This window comes from Alexandromys fortis, unplaced genomic scaffold, assembly GCF_014885135.2.
Source record: "Alexandromys fortis isolate MF-2015 unplaced genomic scaffold, M_Fortis_MF-2015_v1.1 scaffold_138, whole genome shotgun sequence".
Taxonomy (NCBI): Eukaryota; Metazoa; Chordata; class Mammalia; order Rodentia; family Cricetidae; genus Alexandromys; species Alexandromys fortis.
Window position 1 is genome coordinate 169,397 of NW_026068034.1, and position 24,860 is coordinate 194,256.

Below are 24,860 nucleotides of genomic sequence, written 5' to 3' on the forward strand. Positions count from 1 at the left end.
TTTCAGTTGTAGATCCTATTTTCTCTTCCTTGAAAAGAATTTTATAAAGAAGCCCACACAAAAAACACAGAGCATCAAAGTCGCTGAGACAGATTTGGTCTAAACCATGCAGAGATCTCAGTTTAGCTCTTCTACCTTCCCCACCCTGGATTCTAGCTCTCTTCTACAGAACTCAGTTTCTATGTGGCACAGCCTCCAAGCTAGGTGGGAGCCGATGCTTATGTGGGCAGACAGAAGGTAGCCAGATGGAGCGAGAACACAGAACTCTGTCCAAACACAGAACTGTATGGATAACCGTGTCAGAACATTCTACCACTACGTTATCATCTTGAGACTAATGATGGTACTGTGGTTTGAGTGTGCAGTGTCCATGACAGGCTCGTGTGTTTGAACACTGGGCCCAGCTGATAGTGCTATGAGAAAGCTGGAGCCCAGCTAGCAGAACTGCTAGGGGTGGGCCGTACCTCTACTTCTCTCCACTGCCCTGTGAAGGGCATCTTCAAGCTTGCACCATGGGAGCTGAGCTGTGTCATCATCCTCACCACTGAGAACTGAAACTCCCTGAAACTACAAGCTCTTAAGTCCCTCTATCAGGTATTTTCTCACAATGAAAAAAAAATAATGCAAGTGGACAGGTACTTGCCTAGTACTAAGAAATTCAGCATTAAATGCTTGTATTGAGTAGAAACTACAAAAGCCAAGCACATAGCACCCAGCATCTCTGGAGGGCAGGAGCTTTGTTTATGTTACTGACCTACAATACTTAGCTCATACTAGGTGTTAAGTAGACAATGTCACCTTAAACTCAACAAATACACTATCTGGATAGGAAAAACTTACTTTGGGCACAGAATTTGTCCTTTTAAGTAGGTATGTATGAAACATTAAGATTATTTCACATCACATAAGTTTCTTTTGAGAATTTAGAGATCAGGCACAGTATAGGAGATAGATAAGGACTGGGAAGGGGCAAGAAAGATAAAAGGAGTAAATCTAGCCAAGACAATGTCAAGGGAGAAGCTGGGTCACACTGTGTGTTACAGGTATTTACTGCTGTAAGACTTGAGGGATATTATTCCTATGGCTGATACTTTGAAAGCTCAGGGTTTTGTAATTCTATTTTTTCATAATTCTACCAAAAAAACAACTCTTTGTGGGGATCAAGGCCTAAATTTTCCTAATTATTTCAAGTCTAATCTATCCCCACACCTGAGACACCTAAAGACCCCTGGGTTGAGTGTCAAATCAAGAAAAATAATACAGAGTTTGATCTTCATTTTTGGAGATTATTCCTTTCCAATCATCAATCAACCAGATATTTATTACCATCATTTGGGATCCTAAGAAGGGCAAAATTTGATGGCAGTATTGGGAAGTGAGTCTGACTGCAGGAAGTGAGTCACTGGGTCTTTGTTTCTCTCTTCCAGTATGGCTTCCCTGCCATTATGGTCTGGGACACAGGACTCAGATCAAATAATTGTGGAATTAAATTTCTTTAACTGTGAGCCCCAAATAAACATTTCCAACTTTTATGTATTTACATCAGGTATTATTTTATTTCAATGATAAAGGGATAACTAGTCTAAGAGTTAGAACTAAGAACACAGTAGATAGATTTCGGAGTAGAATTGATCCAGTTGAAAAGAGGATTAGCCAACTGAAAAATGCATGCAAACACAATGTCTAAACTGTGGCAAATACCTAAATTGAAGCAGAAAGGTAGAATACCTAGGACACAGTGAACAATGCCAGTACAAACTTGTATAATTTGAATGCCAAGGAGGAGTCCAAGACATTTTAAAGAAAAAAATAACTACTAGTTTTCTTAACAGGTCCAAGGGGAATTTTAAAGTTAATTTGGAAAACATATACATGGAGCTGTGGGGGAGATTGAGAGTAGGGCATATTAGAATAAAAATGACCAAAAAATCAAAGACAATATATTTTTTAAAAAATACCTTCAGAGAAATAGTAAATTGACATCAGCAATGAACATGATTGAATGATAGCCATTAGAAGCTAATGGGGCTGCACCTCTGAAATGCTCAAGGAAAATAACAGGCAATTTAGAACTCAATACCTGTGATGGTTAATATTGACCGTCAAACCTTGAAGACAAGTCTTGTCATGTCTATAAGAGAATTTCTAGATTGAACTAAATGAGGTAAGAAGATCCACCATAAATATAAGCAGCTAGGACCTGGGACCGAATGAAAAGAAGAAGGCAAATTGAATATGGGCATTTATCTCTCTCTCTCTCTCTCTCTCTCTCTCTCTCTCTCTCTCTCTCTCTCTCTCTGCTCCCTGAGTACAGATGCAATGTGAACAGCTGCCTTAAGTCCCTGCTGCTGTGCCTTCCCAACCACAATACACTGTTTCCCTAAACTGCAAGTCAAAAGAAGCTTTTCCTTAATATGCTTTTATCATGCATTTTGTCACAACAACAAGACAAGTAACTAATACAATAGTTAAGGAAAATGTCATTGCTTTCATTTTTCAGTTACGAGGCCAGAAAATGGCATTTCAAAGCAAACAAAAATTGAGATAATTTAGCAGCAGTGGCAGCCTATGCTAAGAGGAATGTTAAAAAGAATGTGAAAAGCAGTAAGAGAGACTAAGTAGGTTAGCAAATATTTCCTATATTTTAAAAAATAATACTAGTGTTTCCTAACAGTTCTAAATGTACAACTTCTAGAAGACAAACTAGGAGAGAATGTAGATGCACCTGGACTTGACAATGACATTTTAGATACAACTTAAAGACATGATCCATTAAAGAAAGAACTTGGAAGCAGCAAAGATGCTTTTCTACAAATGAATGAGTAAATGTGGTACATTCAGATAAAGAAACAGTATTTGGCTCATTAAAGAGAAATGAGCCATTAAGTCAAGAAAAGACATGAGAAAAATTAAAATGTACATTGCTAAATGAAAAAAAGTCAATGTAAAAAGACGACATACTGATGACTGATCTTTAGGGCATTGAGAAATACACAGACAAGAAAAAGATTCCATGGTGGGCAGTGACGGTGAATAGGTGCTACTGGGACTTGTGGGGGCAATTCAAACAGTATGCATTATAGAATAATAATATGCTGTCCCAATACCAGAGCCTACCTTCACAAGAGCTGCCAATGCATTTTCAGTGGTGAGAGTGTGGGCACAGCTGTATCATTTGCACTGAGAGCACCATTCTGGTAGGCATGAGGATAAAAGGGAAGGGAGGCCTAGGCCTCTAGGAAGCAGGAGATAAATGAGATATCTATCTTCTTTTCAGTTTTTCTATAAATCTTAAACTACTCTAAACAGATAATACATGTTTTTGTTAAAGGATGATGACTTTTACAAGACCCCCAAATGGAAAATAAATCCTGCTAAATGCCAAAGAATAAAGATGGAAATCAGAAAATGTGTTAAGCTTAATGCTATGGAAAATATGACCTATGAAACTATGGCAGTGCCTTAAGAAACTCCTGGTCCCAAATGTAGATGTGGAAAAGAAGAAAGATCCTCCTCACAGGGTTAAAGGCATGATTCTGCTGCTGCTGTTAAAGCAACTACCAAACTGAACAAAGGCATCAACAAAGCCCCAAACGGGAAGATATCAACAACAGGATAAAAAAGCAAAAAAAAAAAAAAAAAAAAAANAAAAAAAAACAAAAAAAAAACCCAAGGCTAAGATTTGAGAAAGCATGTAAAATACACCAGGAATAAGCAAGTTTACATCAAAGGATTAGGAAACCTCGTTGAAAGAGACAAATTCTTAGAAAAACACAATTTACTAAAACAGAAAAACAGAGTAAGCAGAAGGCCTGACTGGTAGTATATGGAGAGGCCCAGGCCTATAATCAGCAAGTTTATTACAAAGAAACTTCCTAATCACAGCAATCTTTTACATAAACTCCTTCTTAAACACAAAATGAGAAAATTCCTCCAGGTATCTGTACTGGAGCTGAAAAGACAATTACAGAAAAAGAAGTGAGCAGCAGCCAGTGGGAGCCACTGGTGTCTAGAGTTTAAAGTTGCATGCTGCTGAAACAGCAGGGAGTGTGTGGGTGCACATGATTGCTACACACAGAAAAATGCAAATCAAAACACCTTACACCTGCAAGAATGGCCAAGATCAAAAACACTGATAACAATTAAAACACTTATATTTTGCATTTAAAGATTATAGAGTATGTAATTTTTCTTAGACTAATTATATAATTGATACATTGAAAGTTACATTAAAATTACATTTATAACTTCTAAAATCATGCAAAATTTGAATTTTGTTATCTATATGACATAAAACTATATTATTTTAAAGCAGCATTCTTTTTAACCAAAGCTCTAGCCATATCTATATAATAGAAATTGATGTTCATAGCAGCTAGGTCACTGGACATTTTTAGTTAGCCATGGCATCAGGGTGAAAATAAATTTTCTGACATTCTTGACACTGTGACGCCTTTATTCTTTTGCATTATGGGTCATCTTAGCTCCATGGCTGATTTTCCAGACACACAAAAAGAAACTGTAGCCATTAAAGAGATGCTGCAGCTGTCAGCAATTCACAGACATGAGGGCACTTTACTCTCTCCTCCACCCTCAATAGTAAGCTTTCACCAGTTCCTGTCTGAAAAACATCTTTGGATAATTTTCAGCAGAGAAACAATAAATCAGGGATGTCAGTGGCTGCAAGAGGAGAGCCTTCCCAATTTTCATAAGCAAAATCTTCAACGCCAGTACTTTCAGGTTTGGATGTAATTTTCCTGACGTTTGTGCTGTGGTTGCCTTGGCCATCTTCCACTCACTAGCAAATATCGGTGGGAAATGTGATTTATGTCGACACCACAGCAATGTGAAAACCTGAGGCAGAGAAGAACTCAGCAGTCCTGCTGGGCATGGGAATGTGGTAAAGATAAGGTCCACCTAAAGAGTGTTACTGCCCTGCTTCTGGTTTAAGATGAAGCTGATGAGTGGCTCAAGGACCCTTCCACCAAAGCAACCATGAATCCAGAAGAAAGAGCTGAGATCTAAAATGATTAACTACTGATCAAACTGAGAAGGACTATCACACTAACAAAAACGGAACAGGGATGAGAAGCACAGCCAAGAGCTCCTGTAAATGCCCCTTCTTCCACCTCTTTACTCCTGCTTCTAGCTGAGAACCTAGGCTATAATGATTTCCAACTTTGATCAATATTTTCAAAGGCTAGCTTCCTTGATTCCATTTCTAAGTGAGCAAGTCAGTAGGTCTGTGGTGACATTGAAGGATTCAGAATCATGCATTATAAAGCTCTGTAACTAAGTTCCTGGTTTGCATCAAATCTGTAAAAATGGGTAGTGGTCTCGCATAGCCAGGCTCCGGGTAAACATAAGTTTCTTTCTTTGGTACAGATATCCAGGGTGTTTGTGTGGTAAGTATACCCTTGACTTTATACGAAACTATTGGATTGTTTTCTTAAGTATCAGTGCCATTTGATGACTACCAACACTTGTTCAGCATGCTCAAAGCAGCTGAAGGTTCACGAAGCTGAATATCTTTTCTCTCTATCCCAACTTAGTACTTAGAGTAGCTAATACTTACTACCTAGTACTTACACTACCTAGTAATTATGTTATCTAGTACTTATACCTCCTAGTACTTATCTTGCCTAGTACTAGTCCTATCTAATAGGTATCCTACCTAGTACTCATACACATTATATAATATGACAGAGGGCAAGAAAATTGGAGACATCAATTTGAAACATCACAAAGCCACAATATGGGCATGTATGAGATCTACGATCACCACGTGACTAGGGCAGCAGATTTTCTATTCACCTGGCCCATTAACATGAGAAAAAGGAACAATGGACATCAAGTGGAGACTTGGACACGACCTGTGGGTCTAGGTTGGCCATATGCACCCAAAAACAGCGTTTGAAATGAAAATTCCAGCACTGGAACAGTGGGCCTAGAAACACACACCATGAGATATGTGGCTTGAGGACAAAGTGTCCTTGCTCTCTCTTCTGGGTTCAAGAAGCACACTACTGTGCTAACTCTTCTCTTGGACACAAGAGTATTCTTTGCTTTTCATTTCTGGTGCTTCAAGAATGGAGCATGGCACACAAACTCCAGTAAGCATCATCTGTGGCGAGTAAAATACAGTATGTCAAGGGGTATACAACTAAGAACACACTATTATCCTTAACCATTTCAAAGGAGAAACATACTTTTGAAAAACACAACATAAAAATCAGAAGGAAACTTCTTGAAAACTGCTTTGTATTAGTAGACGAGAATGTAAGGATGCAAAAGTCAATAGTAACAGGGTGGGGGGAGTTGAGACTGGACTCTCCATCAGACATGGGTGTTGGTAATGAACAACTGTTTCAGCAGTTCAGTGAGTCCAAAATACAACCTTAACTTTTTAGAGCCTTTAGATAATAAAAGCCTAACTAGAAAGCAAAGAGCTGTATGAGGAGAACAGGGCTGACATATGTCTTCCCATCCCAAAGGAACATTTACGAAGCCCTTCTGTTCCCCTGGTCTCAACTTCATTCTTCACAGCAGAAGCAGACCATCAAGAGCCCGATACAATTGCTCAGCTCTAAGCTTCTGACCAATATGACTCTAATTTGAAGGCATGTGGAATCAGGAAAGCACATGTGGAGAACAGGCCACAATCGCCAACATCTGTCTCTGCTCAGAAACGGGAATGCATCCTCCTGCTCCTCACCAGCCTGTCTTTCCCTTGAATGCACACATGCAGAGTTTAATGGCTAATAATCTCCAGGCAGTATGTATGTGTTTCTATAATGATTGGCCAGGATGACCTTGCTTGATCAATCACTTGATAACATCACATTTAGTGAGACTAAGTGAAATTGCAGTTCAGTCTGAACCACAATCAGTGCGCTGGCTCCACTAGGGCTACCGCTGCCACATCACAGCCTCTGCTTCCTTTCAAACTGCACGGCCTTCATGGTTCTGCCTTCAGCCTTCTAACATTTCAAAATCATATTTCTTCTTTCATTTTTTAATGTATTTGGGAATTTGAGATATGTAGATTTGCTATGTAGTCCAGGCTAGCTTCAGCCTCCCAGGTGCAACAACTGCAGACACACATCAATACACTCAACTTCAGAATATCTAGTCTCCTTTTCCCTCCTTTTTGATAGCAACAGTCTTCCTTATATTGCCGCAATGAGTACACACCTGATCACTGGTTTTGTGATTTCTGCCTTGCGTCCTTCTTCATCACCTCCTTCACTTTTGTTTGTTAGCTGCACAGACATCTTCCTTGACTTTCTTTTTGCTAAATACTAAGAATGTATGTGCAAAATCTCAACTTAGTAAAAAAAAAAAAACCCACGAATTTACATAATTTATCAGTATCAAAAATATGGGAGGATCTATTTACTGCACATTTTTATTTTTTCCTTTTAATGTTTTAATGGCATGGATGTTTTGTATGCATATATGTCTAGGCACCATATACATACTGCAAATTTCTTTCCCAGTTTGACAAACTAAATATTTCCAACTGAGTTATCTGTTTTCAAAATATTTACACAAAGGATATTAATATTTTAAACATTAAAATGTCTCAAAAATTATTCACATTTCAGCATGCTTTAAGCATATTAACCTTTAATCCTGGCACTCAAGACACAAAAGCAGGCAGATTTCTGAGTTCAAGGCTAGTCTGGTTTACCACAGAAAGTTCCAGTATAACTGGGCTACACAGAGAGACCTTGTCTCAAAATCAAACAAAAAAAATTTAATATACTCTATCAATTCATTCATGCAATCTTATTGCCTAAGAACTACTTGATTCTAGATTCTCTTCCATTAAATGTTTACATGTGTTTTCATTTTCTTGCATTTAATGTCAGAGCAGAAGAGACTCGTATGAAAGGAAGGAACAGATAGTAAAAACTTTAGGCTTTTGGCTGCAACTCATTCTCTGCTGCAGTTGTAATGTCAAGGGGCTGTTGAAAACAAGAAAATCGGAGTACACTCTTCTAAGTCTTGGTGACACATCTAAGATATAGGAAGTCATTATTTGCTGCGGTTTAAGAAAGTAAAAGTGAAACTAGCATTTCAAGAATACATCAGAACTAGAGTGACCCAAATGTGCTCTTCCTGAAGACCACGATTGCTTTAATCATGATGTAATTTCTTAAGACACCTTCATTTTATCAAGTAGAAAATTTGGCTTTATAATAATACAAGAGCAGGCCTAAGCATCTGCCCCATTTCTCACTGAACTTCAGTGAAAGTGGCCACATGAACACAGATGTATGAATCAATTCTAAAGTATATTACATAAAAACACATTAAATATGTTTGCTTCTAAGTAAGTTAGCATTTAAGCCTGAAATGCTGACTCTAGCATATGCACAGGGAAAGGTGTTTGGGTCTACGTATCACTCCTATCTGGTCATCACTGACTATACCTCACTTTTTGATGGAGGAGGGTCATATGTCTATTGGTTAATAAAGAAACTGCTTGGCCTTTGATAGGCCAGCCCTTAGGTGGGTGGAGTAGACAGAACAGAATTCTGGGAGAAGGAAAGCCGAGTCAGGCAGATGCCATAGCTCTCCTCTCCAAGATGGACGCAGGTTAAGATCCTTTCTGGTAAGCCACCACCTTGTGGTGCTACATAGATTATTAGAAATGGGTTAATCAAGATGTGAGAATTAGCCAGTATTAGCCAGTAAGAGGCTAGAGCTAATGGGCCAAGCAGTGTTTAAAAGAATACAATTTATGTGTTGTTATTTCGGGTGTAAAGCTAGCCATGCAGGAGCTGGAGTGGGAATGCAGCCCCACCGCTCCTCACTACAACTTTTCAACCAATTCACTGGAAATATGAGGCAGATGATATAATCTTCTAACAATGACAGTGATATATATGTATATACATTCATACATCTTTTTGTATACTGTAAAGATTTGTCACTCGAATTAGTTTAATAAAAAACTGACTTGCCAGTTGGCCAGACAGGAAGTTAAGGAGGGACAGCAAAACTGAGGATGATGGGAAGAAGAAGGGCAGAGTCAGGAGCGGTGAGCAGATGCAGAGAAAAGCGAGACTGGCATGCCATACTGAGAAAAGGTGCCAAGCCAGGTGGCAAAGTATAGGTAAGAAATATAGTTAATTTAAAATATAAGCGTTATTTAGTAATAAGCCTAAGCTATCAGTTGAACATTTACAAATAATATTAAGTTTCTGAGTGGTTATTTGGTAGCAGCTGTGGAACAGAAACTTCTTGCTTCTGAAGAGGACACTGGTTTGATTCCCAGCGTCCACACAGAAGTTCACAGCTCCAGTTCCAGGAGTTACAATGCCTTCTTCTGACCCTCCATAGGCACTAGCACACATGCGGTACATAATACATGAAACAATAAACATCTAAAGAAACCAGGATGTATGCTTAATTCACCCAATTTAAAAAGACTTTTAATATTTCTCTTCATATCTGTTTGATGACATCACTGGTAACATGCTGTAACCTATTTCTGTCATAATGTATTGTGAACAATTTGAACATAAATTTGGATTTTTCTGTCTTTAAAACAGTAAAAACAGCCTATGGTAGGTTCATTGGATTCAGTCAGTAAAAAATTTTCTATTTTATGTGTGTGTGTGTGTATGTGTGTGTGTGTGTGTGTGTGTGTGNAGAGAGAGAGAGAGAGAGAGAGAGAGAGAGAGAGAGAGAGAGAGAGAGAGAGAGAAAGAGAGATCTGAGAAACAGGAAGAATACTTCTCAGAGGCAGCAGTGAAGAGGGCTGCATCAGTAGGTGTGTGGGCATGTGTGTGTCTAATCTATAATGTCTTGAAGAACAATAAGAGGTCTCTGGCTTTTACTGAAGAGCGAAGCAGGATGCCACTGTGGGATTTGGGGCAGTGAGTGATAGGATCTAAATTTTACTTTAATTTTTCTCCTGTTTTTTTGTTCTACTGAGAACCGTCTGTAGAGAGACCAGTGAGAAAGCACTGCAAAGACACAGTGTGAAGTGACAGTTTAGTGCTAGATTAGGGGAGAGCTGCAAAAGACTGGGTTGTGAATATGCTTTATGAGAGAGAAAACACAAGTTTTTGATAGACTGTATGCAAGATACAACAAAGCCATTAGTTGAGTAGGAGACCTGTAGAAGGCACAGTGAGGGAGCAGTTCCGGAACATTCTATGTTCTCAGAAAAGGACACACATGGTATGCTGCACCGCCACACAGGGTGGGGTGAGTCTGAAGAATGTGTTCAATCTTCAACACATTGCTCCCCTATCCCAATACTTTTTGTTGCTCAGCAGGGATCTTGGGTAAACTACTTGAGTTAACAAAAATGATTTAAACATCATTTTGAATATTTTAGCACCCTGGACTTGGTGAACTGCAGGTATTGGAATTCTGGCCTGTTTCTGGAGTGCCTCTAAGTGGGCCACCAATACCACAGAGGAAAGGGTAGGAGTAACAGTGAGAGGTTCCAGGCTATATCTGCACCGAGAAAATGCCCCCTGTGGGAGCACAAGAATGAAAAGTCAAAGTCTGACAGAATGCAGTTGCTCAGAGGGCTCAGAACACAGGACCAAACGCTTGTCTGAAAATACATTTTCTCTGCAAGCAGCAGAGCACAGTAGTAGTGGGAAGCTGCCCACCTGCAGCCTGCTCTCTGGCAGCCCTTCTTCCTGACTCTTACTATGAAGTCTTTTCCTCCTCTTTGCCTGTCTTGCCTGTGGTCATGACATCTAAATTCCATTTAACACTATCACATAAAAAGAAAAATGAAGATCATGGAGTGAAGAACAATGATGACTATATTTACTAATAAGTATTTGAGAAAACTATGATATAGAAATGCAATCTAGTTCCACTCACTTCTGAGATGTCACAAAACATTATGAAGTTGATGCATTAGGGCAATAATTATAAAGGCCTAGCATAAGCAAGGACTATGTGACCTATCAGGGGAGGGGACATCAAGGGCAAATAAAAGAGGGTTCCTGCTCTTGATGAATGCAGAATCTAATGAAAGCAGGTGATCAAACAACTAATTATAAAAGCATTTGTAATGAAGGGACATAGAAAATGTCAGGGACTCAAAGAGGGAACAATTAACTACCTGAGAAGGTTGGAGAAGATTTATAAAGAGATGACATTTGAGCCAAACTGTGAAGGAAGGGAAAAAGGTTGTCACTCCATTGAGACAAAACACACAGTGACAGGCAAGGGGAGCCTCAAAATTTTTCCCAAATGAGAGAGGCAATTGCAGTGTCTGAGTGGAGGTTATATGGTGAAAGACAACGGGAAGAGAATACCAAAAAGGCAAGGTAGCACTACACCTGCTTGGTTTGTGCTTTGTTGTTTGGGCAACAGAGAGCTCTCAGCCTCATTGTAAAGTAGGTAAATGACACGACTCACAGTGGTAAGAACATGGTAAGATCATGAGAAACTAAAGTTGAGTTTAATACTTCTCAGAAAGGACAAGGGACACGCTTATATCTGTGGCCCCTTGCCACTCGGTCTCTTTTCACTATCACGCCATCCAAGCATGCAGTGAAAGAAGAAAAGGCCACACAAAAAGAAGAAAGGTGGCTAGGCCTTCAAAGAAGACACATGGAAAACTACACTTCTCTTCAATTATTTGCTTTGGAAGTCACTGAGCAAGAAGTAAAGGTGTCACATGGAACTGACCCTGGTTGGATTGAGAAGGCAAGGAAATATGTACAGCCATATACAGTTTGTGTGACAAGCAAACCAATCACCCTCCCAGGACTACAGCCAATACTGAGATAACCAGGGATGGTGCAGGAGAATTGTTTGTAATCTGTCAATCATGTTTTAAATAAAATGCTGATTGGACAGGCAGGAAATATAGGTGGGAAAACCAGACAGGAAGTAGAAATGATGTAATGAGGACAGGAGAATTCTGGGAAGGGGGAAGTTGATTCCTCCCATTCCTGCCCAGACCACCGAAGCAGCAGGATGTGATCTGCCCCACTGAAAAAAGGAACTGAGCCACATGGCTAACATAGATCAGAAAAATGGGTTAATCAAGATGTGAGAGTTAGCCAGTGAGAGGCTAGAGCTAATGGGCCAATCAACTTATAATTTATGAAATTATGTGTGCTTTTCTTTGGGGCTAAACAGTTGTGGGATACTGGGCAGGACAAAAACCCCAACAAACAAGAAGGCCTGGCCCTCCATGTTACACAGGGAAGGAGAATGCTTATTCTAGATCATGGTTTGAGAAGTGTCATTTATCAGCTGGCGGCTCTGTTGCTCTGAGGAGGCAGTGCATTATGATGGGAGTACCTGGCAAAGCACAGCTGCTCAGTTCATGGACAGGAGTGAAAAGAACAGAGGAAAGTGGAAGTATCTGGGGTCTACTATCTTTTCTAAGGGTACCCCCTCAATGATCTACAGGCTTCCCATGACACCCCACCTGGTATTATGTTTGGTTTGTTTTAATCTTTGCTGTTGTGTGTTTACTTTGTGTTTTGAAACAGGATTCCTCAATGAAGGCTAGTCTCACATTAAACCTGCCATCTCTTGCTTGGCTTCTAGCCCCAATCCTTGAAAGTTCTATCTTTTTCCAATAGCCCCAATCGGGCAAAGCAAGCCTTTAACACATGGGCCTCTGGTTCACACTTCAGAGCTGCACATGCTACCCTTTACTAAGAGTTAACTTTTGAGACGTCTTAGTCCTGCCTTTATTGCTTGATTAGATTAAGCTAAGATTAAATTAGAAATATGTTGGATCAGATAGCAAAGACCATCCATTATAGAGTCAAAATTAAAAATAAAACTATGGTGCTGGGGAGATGGCAGGCAAGAGCACTTGCTGCACAAACATGACTATCTGTGTTTGCAGATGTCAAAGCTATCATTGAAAATATCCCAAAGAATATCTTCAAGTGACTATACCTAGTAAGTACTTCATCAAGTTTGAGATTCAAAGCCAATATACAAAACACAGCTGTATTTCCATATGCTCCAAAGGAAGAAATAAACACTGACAGTAAAACAGTAACAGCATTGCAAAGAACATGTGATATGGAATCACTCTGGCAAAATAGGCAAGATTTGCTGAAAGTTACACAGCACCAAGATAGACAATGGAGAGATAACAACCATGAAGGAGAATGCTAAATGTCAGAATGACAATTTTCTCCAACAGATCTACAAATTCAAAATAACCCTGATCAAAACTCTAGAAAGTGATCTTTCATGGTTAAAAGTCAGCCTTTCATTTCCTGCCAGGCCAGGGTGTGTGTGTGTGTGTGTGTGTGTACATATACACACACAAATATTTAAATGGTTTAGAATAATCAAACAATGTTGAAGACGATAAAGTTGGAGAACTCATGCTCTAAGATATCAAGATTTAACACAAAGATCAAGAGAAACTAAAGGGTAAGAACAGAGAGCAACTAAAAAATACAGGCAATCCAAAAAGATATCAACACATTTATGACAAACTAATTTTTTAAAAAATTTTAAACATAATCTAAATTGATTCTTTGGTAATTTCACATCATGCACCCTAATCCCACCCAAAGGAAAACTTAAAAAATAAAGTAAATAATAAGTACAAATAAAAATATTAAAACAAATAATCAAAAAACACCAAAATATAAAAACACTTCACCCCTCCGTCTTTCCCACCTCATTTTCATCTCTTCATTCCTCTTAGTGACACTGGCAGCTGCGGTGTATCATGCAATATACTCTTTTGTTCAAACAGCTTTACTTGCAAATGTTCATTGCATAGTATTTCTTGGTCACGTTCAAGTCTTCTGGTTTTCGGTACACTGTCAGTGTTGGACCCTCACCAAATCTCCTTTCGGATATCCTGCTGTTGTCCTGAGTCATGGAGATACTGCAGCTATGTTCTGCAGGGTCAGTCCCTTCAACACAGTCCAATAGGTCATAGACAGGGGTAGATGTTGAGGAGAGCCAATTCAGAGCCCTGAAAGTGTGCCTGGGTGGTAGCTGGGTTATTCTATTCAGGTTGCTGGGACCACCCCCCCTCCTCACGTGAGGGGTGGAATCTGCCCTCCCACATTTGTGGTGAAGGGTGGAACCAGCTTTTCCAAGTTTGTGGGTAGCTCTTCTATGAAGGGTGTGGCTAATTTTTAAAGAATTATGCGTACATGTGTGTCTATGTACATACATGTGGGTCGAAAAGGAGGCACTGGATCACTTGGAGCTGGAATTATAAGGCAAAAGTGAGCTGCACAGCATGTACAGGGAAGCAAACTCATGCCATCTGCAAGAGTGTTCTTAACTGCTAAGAGATCTCTCCAGCCCCTCTATTGATTTTTGATAAAGCTGTCAAGGCATATCAATAAAGCACATCTTTTTAAATAAACTGTGGTGGAACCTGTACTGCACTTCCCATTACAGAAAAAGCTGATACAAGGTATACCATCACAGACTTAAACCTAGAAGCCAGCATTTTAAAGCCTCAAGAAAAAAACAGAAAATCATTGCGATCTGAGTTAGCAGAAGATTTGTTGTTAAGAGAGGAAACATAAAGCAGGAACAGATTGAGAAGAATAAGCTAATGTCACTGTAAATGAAGTGCCATTAAACTTTTTTTAAATTAGTTTTTAAATGCTACTGTTAAGAAAATGAAGACATGGAATAAGAAAAAATATTAAACATATTTCCAACAATGAGCTGTTTACCGGAATATGTAGGTGTAAAATGTTTTCAGAACTCAGTCAAGAGTTAATTTCAGAACTAGATAAAATGTTTAGTTTAACAATATAAGAATAAGAACAGGTGAATGGATCAGTGGATGAGGGTGCCTGCTCTCAAGCCTGATGACCATTGTAGGTTCTGTCTCAGGATCTACAGTGTAGAAGGAACAATTCAACTCCAAGAAGTTGTCCTCTGACAGCCACGCATGTGCGCGCGCGCACACACACACACAAGAGAGAGAGAGAGAGAGAGAGAGAGAGAGAGAGAATATTAAAGCGTCACAATGAACCCTGAAAAATGGTAATGTCTCTCTGAGAAACAGTTTGATAAAAGGCTTCTCATAAAATTAAAATATACTTTTATTGATTCAGTAATTCTACTTTCAAGTATTTACTCTGAAGAAATGAAAATATATGTTCACCAAAAAGTCCATTCATTCCTGTTTATTGTAGATTTATTCATTAGATCCCCAATCAAGAAACAAACCAAATACTAATCAACTGGTGGTAAATGAGAAAGAAAATAATATATACAATGACATACTATTTGACAATAGCAATGAATGAATAACTAACATAGGCACCAGAGTGCAAAAACTTCAAAGGCAGTGTGCTGAGTGGATTAAAAACATAACTTTATCATATGGCATTCTGGAAAAGACAAAACTGTGATGTCCAAGATCGCAGGATGGTCAAAACTGAAGATCAGAATAGGGAATGACCTAGATTCTTAGTCATACACGTAGGTATGGAAAATGGTCTAATTGAATTGGAAAGCAGTTTGACATTTTAAAAGAACAATGTTAAACATGAAACCTATGTCCACATGAACACTAGCATGTTAACAACGCAAGTAGGTTTCTCTACAGTAGCCTGTATTAGCTACTTTTCTGTTGCTTCGATAAAATCCCATGACCAAAGAGTGACTTAAGAAAGAAATTATTTTGGGTTGTAATTCCAGAGGGAGAAGAGTTCATCAAGGTAGGAAGCATGGCGGCAAGTGAAGCATAGGGCCCAGAGTAGAAAGTTGAGAGCTCATACCCTCAACCATTAGCATGAAGCAAAAAGAGAACTAACTGGAAGTGACAAAAGGCTTTAAACTCTGAAAGTTCACCCTCAGGACGTTCTTCCTCCAATAGGGCCACATCTCCCAAACCTCCCCCAGACAGAACCATCAACTAGGGACCAAGAGTTCAAATGCCAGAGATTATTTGAGATATTTTTAATTCAAACCACCAAAGTCCAAATTAAAACAATAAAACATGTACAAATATGAACAGATCAGTATAGAAATATAATTCATCAATTAAAAGAATGAATTATTTAAATGGTTACCACTGTGAGGACATTTCAAAATAATGTGTGAACTAAAGAAGCCAGACAGAATACACCAAAGAATATCAACTCTAAAAATTTTGAACTATGATAGTAGAAAGATGAATGATTCTCAGAGAAGCAAAAGGAATCCTGTGCATAATAAAACTGTTCTCAGAGGCAATGGTCACACAGAAATGTACACTTACCAAACTCAAAGAACATACATTTTGTTGAAAAAAATTATACCTCCATGAAATTGAAGGTAATCAAGAAGGACCTACTGTAAGATATGAACCACCCATAGGAGTGGCTCCTTCTGTATGAGCCTGCTGACTCTGCAGGTCCCTGCTTACTTTTATTTCTCTCAGGATGAAGACTAACTTCTTCCTGGGTACCACTGACCCAGAGAACCAACCTTTGTAACTTGCCTTTACTCCTCAACTTACACTCTGGCTGCTTTCCACTCTGGTGCTGTTCTGTGTCAGCTTACCAGTCAGGACTTGATGCAGACTGTCGTGGTTCTCCTTTCTCATCAGTCCTAACTTATTCCTTTACTCATCCCTGGTTTCTGAACTTGCCTAGAAGGTATCTTTAGGTTAGGGCTCTGGATTTTGGGGGGGGCACTTGCTCCCCAAGAGTCCAGGTAGCTGAGGATAGCCTATAGCCAAGTTTTTTTGCTTGTGTGTTTTTCAAACTGAAATATATTCCAATTTCTTAAATCTGTACCTTTGCTGTCACTTGCTGCTGCTTTGGTGGCTGTCAGTGATGTAGGTGTGGAACATGAGTTCCAAGGCCTAGTCCAGCTGCCTTCTTGGATGGAATGAATGTACTCTAGTAGAGCTAACACACCCGAGGTCAGTGCTCACAACTCAGAAGCTTTCACTCTGCTAGCACCAACACACCTTCCAGCAGTATGGCTGCTTACAGTGACTAAAACTGTGATGATTCTCCACCTCTGCTCCTAAAGATGGGACTGTGTCAGAAACCCCTAAGTTCCAGATGTGTGGGTATGCATAAACATGCCAGGTGTTGAATATAGGAGAGAGCTCTTGGATTGGCTTGGGGGGGGGGGGCGGTGACAAAGCATAGTGGAGCTCCTTGGGCTACCTGGCAGGCTTCTCAGGCCTCTAAGATAAAGCAAAAGGAAGTCAGTGATACAATCTATGGACCAAAGTGGAAACCACCAGCAATCCACTATCCTATACTTATTAGTGCTTTACTCTCACAGTCTAAAACAGAATGTAGCCCTGACTTCTGAGCTGACAGACCTAGTAGGAAACTATGGAGGAGTGATGCTGGAGAAATACCACACACAGCAAGTTATGGTAGTCCGTCTTCTGGTGAAAAGAGCAGAGGGTTGTGGCGGCAGAACAGACGCCTTTGTGGAAACTGTTGTTTTAACCTGCAGTAGAAAAGGTCTTCAGTACTCTTCCAAGATACAGTAAAACATGTGGACAGTCAATCTAACTCCTGGCTGTGGCCAGATGAGCTGACAGTAATAACAGTCAATGAAAATCTGAGAGTCCCATTAGTCAAAAGGACAAACCTAATGCATTTTTATGGGAAAATATGCCAAAAATCTGCTGTGTTGCTCCTAGGTACCTACATATCCAAAAGAACTTTGTTCTCTGTCTTCATATATTTGCCATTTAAACACCAAAAGCACCCTAGCAAGGTCCACAGGTGACAAATTTCTCTAATTCCAGAACTCAGGGGCTTGAGGTAGAAGGATCAAGAGTACAAGTCTAACCTAGGCTACACAGTGAGAGCCTGCCAACAGTGATAATAATAATGATGATAAAATAATAATAATAATTTTGGAAACTGTCTAAAAGTCCCTCACATTCCAGCAGGTTCAGACTAGTATCAAGAAGCATTTGTAAGAGGTGGCTTCCTGCTAGCAACTTCTTGTTTGTGATAAGAAAGAAACTGATAACTGGCACCTTGGGCCTTTTGAGATATGCATCTGTCTCATTCCTACCTGCCTCTGGGAAAGTCTCCCAGTTAGGCAGTAATTTCGAATGGTTATACTGTGGATCAGAGGGATACTTTGGTATGTGCTCGATCACAGAATCAGCCTTTGATGTAAGTGGGTTTTCTACTAAGACTAGCATTCAAATGGTTAACAGAGGGAAGGTTCATCTTAAGAAACAAATAATGTTCAATATACATAGACATTCGATTTTAAAACAAAACCTTTATTGAGTATAATCAAGACATAACAGAAAATAGGAGGTGATGCTAGACAAAAGTTGTTCTCCCATTCTAAGGAAAGTTATTGGTTCCTTTTTACTTTAACAAAAATAGCATCATAGTCTGTTCAACAGCTACAAAGAAGTGGACAGGCATCTCTTTAGGCATACTGTTGTTTTCAAGGCCGAGCATGACTGTGCAATGGAAATGCACTGTGTTTACTTTAGACACAGGCAAGAAGTTGGGGAATAAGTGCCCTAGAGGGAATATCTGCAGCTCATTCTAAAAAAAGCCCAGATATCTTGGGATAGCTCAGTGTGGAAGTACCTTGCCAACAAGTTTCATTCAGTAGATCTGATGCAATGTCATAGGCTTGTTCATTCAGCTTTACAAAAATTTAACAGTAAGTAACTGCTGGAGCTAAGAAGCAGAGGATACAGTGATTATTACCTCTCAATCTGTTAAGTGTTTGTCAGATATAGACAGCGAACACTGAAAACTAAAATAAAGAAAGAAAACACATCTTTGGGGAGTTAGATGCCCTCACAGTGAATGTGAATAAAATAACATCAGTGCCAAATAGTTTAGGGTGGCACAATTTACAGTTTTAAAGGAGGAGGATAAATGGGACATTCAAAAAAGATTCTCAAGGAAATGGAACAGCAGAGAATAAAGACAAAATAAGAAAACTTAGGGGATAAGAGTTAAAGAAAATTCTAATATCCAAAGAAATAGAGTCTACATTTTAGTTAAACCAATACACACTACACTGAAACACACACACACACACACACACACACAGAGACAGACAGACACACAAAGTCTAATTTTCTTCCACTTTAACTCTTTAAATGAGCATTTTGCAGCTCTTTGTGCCCTATAATGAGCCTCTTTTGTACTTACAGACTCAATTCTGCCCCTCATTTGCACTTTTCATATATAAGCATTCCACTCCAGCTAGAATATGAGGTGCATCCTATGTCCCAATTTCTTTAATTTGAACTGACCTTGAGACTAGCTGAGGACAGAAGGGTGTGGCAGAAGTGATGATCTGCTGGATCTGAGCACAGACCTCAATGGGTTTGCCCACTTCTCTTGGAACACGTGCCAAATGGTTTGATCAGGCCACATGGAGCAGAGAAGAGCTGACTGTAGACACCAAGAGCCTCTGCACTGCCCAATCTTTTCAATCCAGCAGCTGACTGCAGTATGGAGATTTTCTCAACTACTCAGAACTGCTAATTAGAAGAGTCCTGGGCTTCACATATGGTTCAAGATAATATGCTATGGGAGTCAAACAGCTGAAATACATACAACATTCTTATGTCTCTAAGACAATACTTATCACAACATGTCCATATTAGATTTAAGGACTTGGTGATCAGCATTTGCTCCTTTGGGAGAAGTCATGGTCATTCTCACTGTGTATTTGCTGTCTACCACTTAAGCTGTGTGCACAGCAGGCACTCACAGTTTGATTAAATGAACTGAAATGAAAACCTAATGCTAATATTCAACAGCATTTTTACTTCATGTTTTGCCACAGAACAGTTAAAAAGTCAAGAGTCACTAAGAATCTATTGTTGGCCCTCTATAATTTCTAAAGATTAATAACTAGAGGCCACTAACTCCAGGAGTGTGTATGCCACTTTAAAAAAGTTAGCTAAACGAGGGTCTATTTTGTCCTCAAACTTTAACATTACCTAAGCTTGGAAACTGAAATAAATATACACACATTTTTGCAAGAAAACTGTACTGAAATTGAACTTTTATAACATAAGTATAAACTGCTAAAAAGAAAGACCTTTCAATTTGTACTGTATAGTTTATTATTAATAGCAGATTTTCTAATCCTAGAATCTTAAAAAATGAAAAGTGTATGTCAATGTATTTTACCTCTGAAATATCATGAAAGCTTATAAATCCAAAATGTCATTTCCCTTTTTACCTTAAGTAGTAAAATGGAAATAAAGTAAGTGAAAAGGATAAACAGCTTTTTGATCCACATCTAATTTTCTCTCTAATATAATTGCAGAGCTTTTAAATGACACTCTACCACCACTATAGACTAGACAGAGACTTTTTCATCAACATTCATGTTTTGAATATGTTTTAAATTAGCATTCACCTAATTGCATCTGAAAGTCTAACTGACACAAGAGAACATGAGCACACGATCAGCATGACACTACTAGAAGCCAGAGAGGCAAACAACCAGTACCCGAATGGCACTGGGAGAGCAGGCACATTACAGTACACCAAGACAGGCCCCTTTTCACATGGACATTCACCATACATTCTGCCTTTTGTGGCTCTGCTTGGGCCAGGCACAGCTATTAAATCTGTTAATAAGCTAAATAATGAAATCAGAGCCTAAAAAGGTTTAGAGCTGTGAGAACGCTGGAATCTGTGAGCCGATGCATCTGAAAGAACAGGGCTAGGGAAAGCCCCACATCCAGGTTCAGTCATGAGACCATCTACAAGTCAGGCAGGAAGCACTACTGCAAGAAGAAAAGACACCAGCACCAGGAAAGGGGATATCTGGTAGCATTAAGAACAGAAAGTCAAAGCCACAACTTCTAAAACAAGCAGACAATGAACACAGACTCAAAGGGTTAACCTTGAGATAGGGTGTGGCCATTTTTATGATAATGAGACTGCCTGATGGTGAACTTCTTGCTTTGGGTAGAGTTCTCCCCAAAGGAGACACAACACACAGTCTAGGTTGGGTGTTCTGCAAAGACGAAGGAATATGTCAAGTTCTAATTGTACAATTTTAGGACTAGCCTCCATCCCCAATTTAAAGTTCTGCTTTATGACTATGAGGAATTCAAACAACAGGACACTTAACCATGTCTCATCTTATTTAACATAAGTTACTCCTATAGTAACATACAAACAGGAAGTCTCCCTGTAGTTTGAACATCTGGGAAGGCCTAGATGAATGAAAAATAAAAGCTGTTTTTAGAACAGGATGTGAAAGAATCATTTTGCATTATGTCAGTCTATCCGTTAACACAGCTTTAAACTAAGGACGTGGTTCAAATCATCTAGGCTGGGAATTGTCCCTTTCCTACTGCTATAACAGAGAAAGGTGTGAGTAGACTTTAGATGACACATTGAAGAGGAAGAGACACAGTCTGTCATAGTCAGTAAAATTTTGTAGTTTGGGCTTTATCATTTAAGCATCATAAAAGAAACTCTGGGTGTGGGGTGCAGCACAAATAGGAACCAGCATCCACACCCCACTGCTCACCTGGAGCTCACAGGTACTGGAGCATTCACCACCAACTCAGCCCACCTCACCCTGCACGTACTTTCCCGCTTCTCACCCAGATCACATTTTCTGTGAATTCTATAGGCGTCCAAACCACAAACCAGTGAATGACATTTCCTTTGCATCAACAGCGGAAAAGGAAAGACTTTTTCTAGTATATGTTCTTCCAGTGAAAATCACGTTCTGTTTTCCAAGAAGCATGAATTGGCTTAGAGGTTTCAGAGAACAAATTGGCGAGGGAAGGAATGGATCCCCAGTGAACCCTAAAGCAAAATCTCAATCTTCCCATCTTAGATAAAAGGCTAAAACTTTGGTATCTCAAATCTACAGGTGGAAGGTGTTCAGTGTGGAGGGAGATAGCTCATTTCTGACAATGCTAGGAGAGCATTATGAGAAAGAACCCCAACCCAGCCCCCAAATATTAAGTTGACACACGTTTCTGGGATGTGGTCTGAATCCTCAAACCTTGGCAGGTTTATAGACACATGATTCTGCTGAACAGGGCTTTCCAAAATTGTCATTGATGACAGATTACACTGCCCATCCACAAGGGTCCAGGGCTAGCTCAGGCCATCCATTATGGGTTAAAAGCTATTCCGGCAGGAATCCAGTCACAGTGGTAAGGAGGTTACCCAGACAAGGGGTTCTACAGCTTTAAGAAACACCCTGGGCATCTACAAGTTTTCAGAATGCAAACTATGTCAGCTCTGAAAACAAGAGGCACTGCATCATTATGGCAGGAGAAACAAAGCCAGCCCCCTTCTAAAACAGACAAAAAAAAAAAGATTGTTTTAATAGGAAAGAAGCATCAGTCATTGATGCTCACTTCATTTGCACTTTCTATCCAACCCCATCCATCTTCAGAGTGAAGAGATGACAGAGCACAGTTACAGCTCTCCCTTCTGGCCCCCACACGTCTTTTTCTACTAGACCCAAAACACCAGGCCTATCAACCCACCCCTTCCAGCCTGCAAGAACAGCACTATGGGTGGCCTTTCTTTCGTGTGGACTTGCCAAAGCTCAGGTAGACCTAAGTACTAGCCTCTATCATGACACTGTAACAGGACTTCCCATCTGGCTAGCATGTCTGGTCAGAACCTTAGAAAACTGTCTTCGAGCACTTCCCTTCTGTTGCTGATGGCTGATCACATTTTACACAGGAGGTAACAGAAGGTGTGAGGCAGCAGAAAAAAGCCAACAAACTGGACTAACAACCCAGGAAGGAAAACATTTCATTCTCCTTCGACACTGCAGGCCACATTATCCACACACAAAGTTCTCCAGGCGGGCAGTCTCTGCATCAATGCACCTGCTTAGCATGGGTTTGACGAGTCATCTTTTCGCTGTGTCTGCAGAAGTCAATGGCTACACAATGGACCGCATCACTTGAGGGTCACTTGAGTCCCTCTACTCTGTGGATCCCTCTTCCCACCCCCTGCCTTCCCTTCTACCCACAAAACCTTTACTCCACCATAGCTAAGGATCTCAGATAGCTAAATAAAAGAGGTGGCCTCAAACACAGGGAAAAGCCCTTAGGTCTCCAGTGTGAATCACCAATGCCAAAACCCCTCCCCTCCCCTCTTCCTTAAGACCTGATGGTCTTCAGTCACACATCTTAAAAGAAAAACAAAAAACAAAAACACAAAGACTTACTTGTCTCAAGTCGATGAAGGCCAACTGCAGCGTGTCCTCCTGGAACCCAGGCACCGGGCCGGATCTGGCAAACTCTGTGGGAAAGAAAAGAGGATAAAAAGCGCCTTTAACTAACCATGGACAGGGAGATTGGCAGACGGATGACAGGGAAGACAAGAGAGGCTGGGGGAGAGGAGGACTGAGCTTCTAAGGAGTCATGTCTCTCTCCCTTCAGCTTCTTTGTTGGCCCTTCAAAATTCGTGTCATCAAAACACCATTAATTCCAGCATCCTGACAGCAAGGAAACTGTACTAATTCGACCTGAAATTTATTCCCATGAGCCGCACTGGGCTTCAGAGTATTTGTTTTGTGAATGGACAAACAACTTGCAAAGGAGGAAGGGAGGGGGGGAAAAGAAAAAAGTTTTTCCTCTCAACACAATAAAATCTTCAGCTGAGAAACTCTTTTCAGTTCCGAAAGCTATTTATATTTCAGATCGCTGAAGGAATTTTCTAATTTCACGCTTGTCACCTCATTCCCTAAGCATTTATCAAAAATATTCCCTGCCACATCATTAATTATTCCCTCACTGATTATTTGTATTATCTCGTGAGTGCCAACCTCCTACACAACACATACGCACACACACCACTAGCAGAAGCAGTAGCTGCTGCCCTGATCTGAGTTTGGCTTAGAAAAGCAAAGAAGTATTGGCAGATATGAAGATGCCCACCTGGATGAAGCTTACTGAAAATGTTAAGGGACATTTGCATATGCTTGTCCTTCTATTGCAGTCTTTGCCCTTGACTTCATTTTCATGCTAATAAAAATTCCATCTTCTCTCTCTCCACCTGTTTCCTCTTAGGCTGAAGAGGTCACATGGATGCTATCTGAGTTACAGTAGCACCTTGAGACCATGGTCCCTTATAATTCTGGCTTCCATGTCATTAACAAGAAAAAAATTACCTAGAGCTACAGGGACAAATGCTAGTACTGGTAAGAATGTCAAGTTTTATTGTCCCTGAGCTCTGCTTATTAGGAAACCAAAAGGTCTGAAGTTCCCTCCACACTGACAAGCACATATACAGTCAAGATATGTGTATTTACTGTATCTTCAATTCTTCTTGTGAAGTCAAAGCATGATGAACATTTCATATCCATCTACTAATTACATTAACACCAGCTCGAGTACTTAAAAATACATGACGTGTTTTCTTTTCAAACACATATTCCCCACCCAAGTTGGAATTTGAGAACTCATAGAACTGGTATATTTTTCTTTTTTATAGCTGGAAAACTAGGTGACTCTCTACACAGGTTATATTCAAAAGATGATGTATGAACAATGATGGCTGCTCATTTGCCTGTGCCTCCTCTTTCCACCCATTTTGAAACTGTAACAAATTCACAAAAAAATCCTTGCCCCAGTTTTAAACAGTAATGCCAATAATTTAGTCTGTAGCAACAAGGGGACATTATATGAAAGGATTACAAATCAATACGTCAAACTAATTTAAATATAGTACAAATGTACTATATACCTACATACAAAATACTCTTATTATAAACATTTCAAACAAAAAGGATACATAAAAAAGACATCAACTCTGAATATAGTGTCTTAGTAAAGTTAGTTTGCTTTAAGAAGAAAACTCACATGCCACTTAGAAACAAAGGAGGACCCATGTTTCAAAAGAGTAAAGTTTTAAAACTGTACAAACATTTGGTGACAAGCATGTTAAAGGAAAGCT

At 39.7% G+C, this 24,860-nt stretch overlaps 1 protein-coding gene across 5 annotated transcripts in view; it reads right to left on the reverse strand.

The window, feature by feature from the left end:
- Nucleotides 1-24,860, reverse strand: part of Exoc6b (exocyst complex component 6B) — a 550,902-nt gene that overhangs the window by 82,005 nt on the left and 444,037 nt on the right. For all 5 annotated transcript variants that reach the window (XM_050164869.1, XM_050164868.1, XM_050164867.1 and 2 more), the window contains exon 20: nt 23,131-23,204. In XM_050164869.1, coding sequence (XP_050020826.1) covers nt 23,131-23,204 — 74 coding nt within the window. The remainder of the gene's footprint in view (nt 1-23,130; nt 23,205-24,860) is intronic.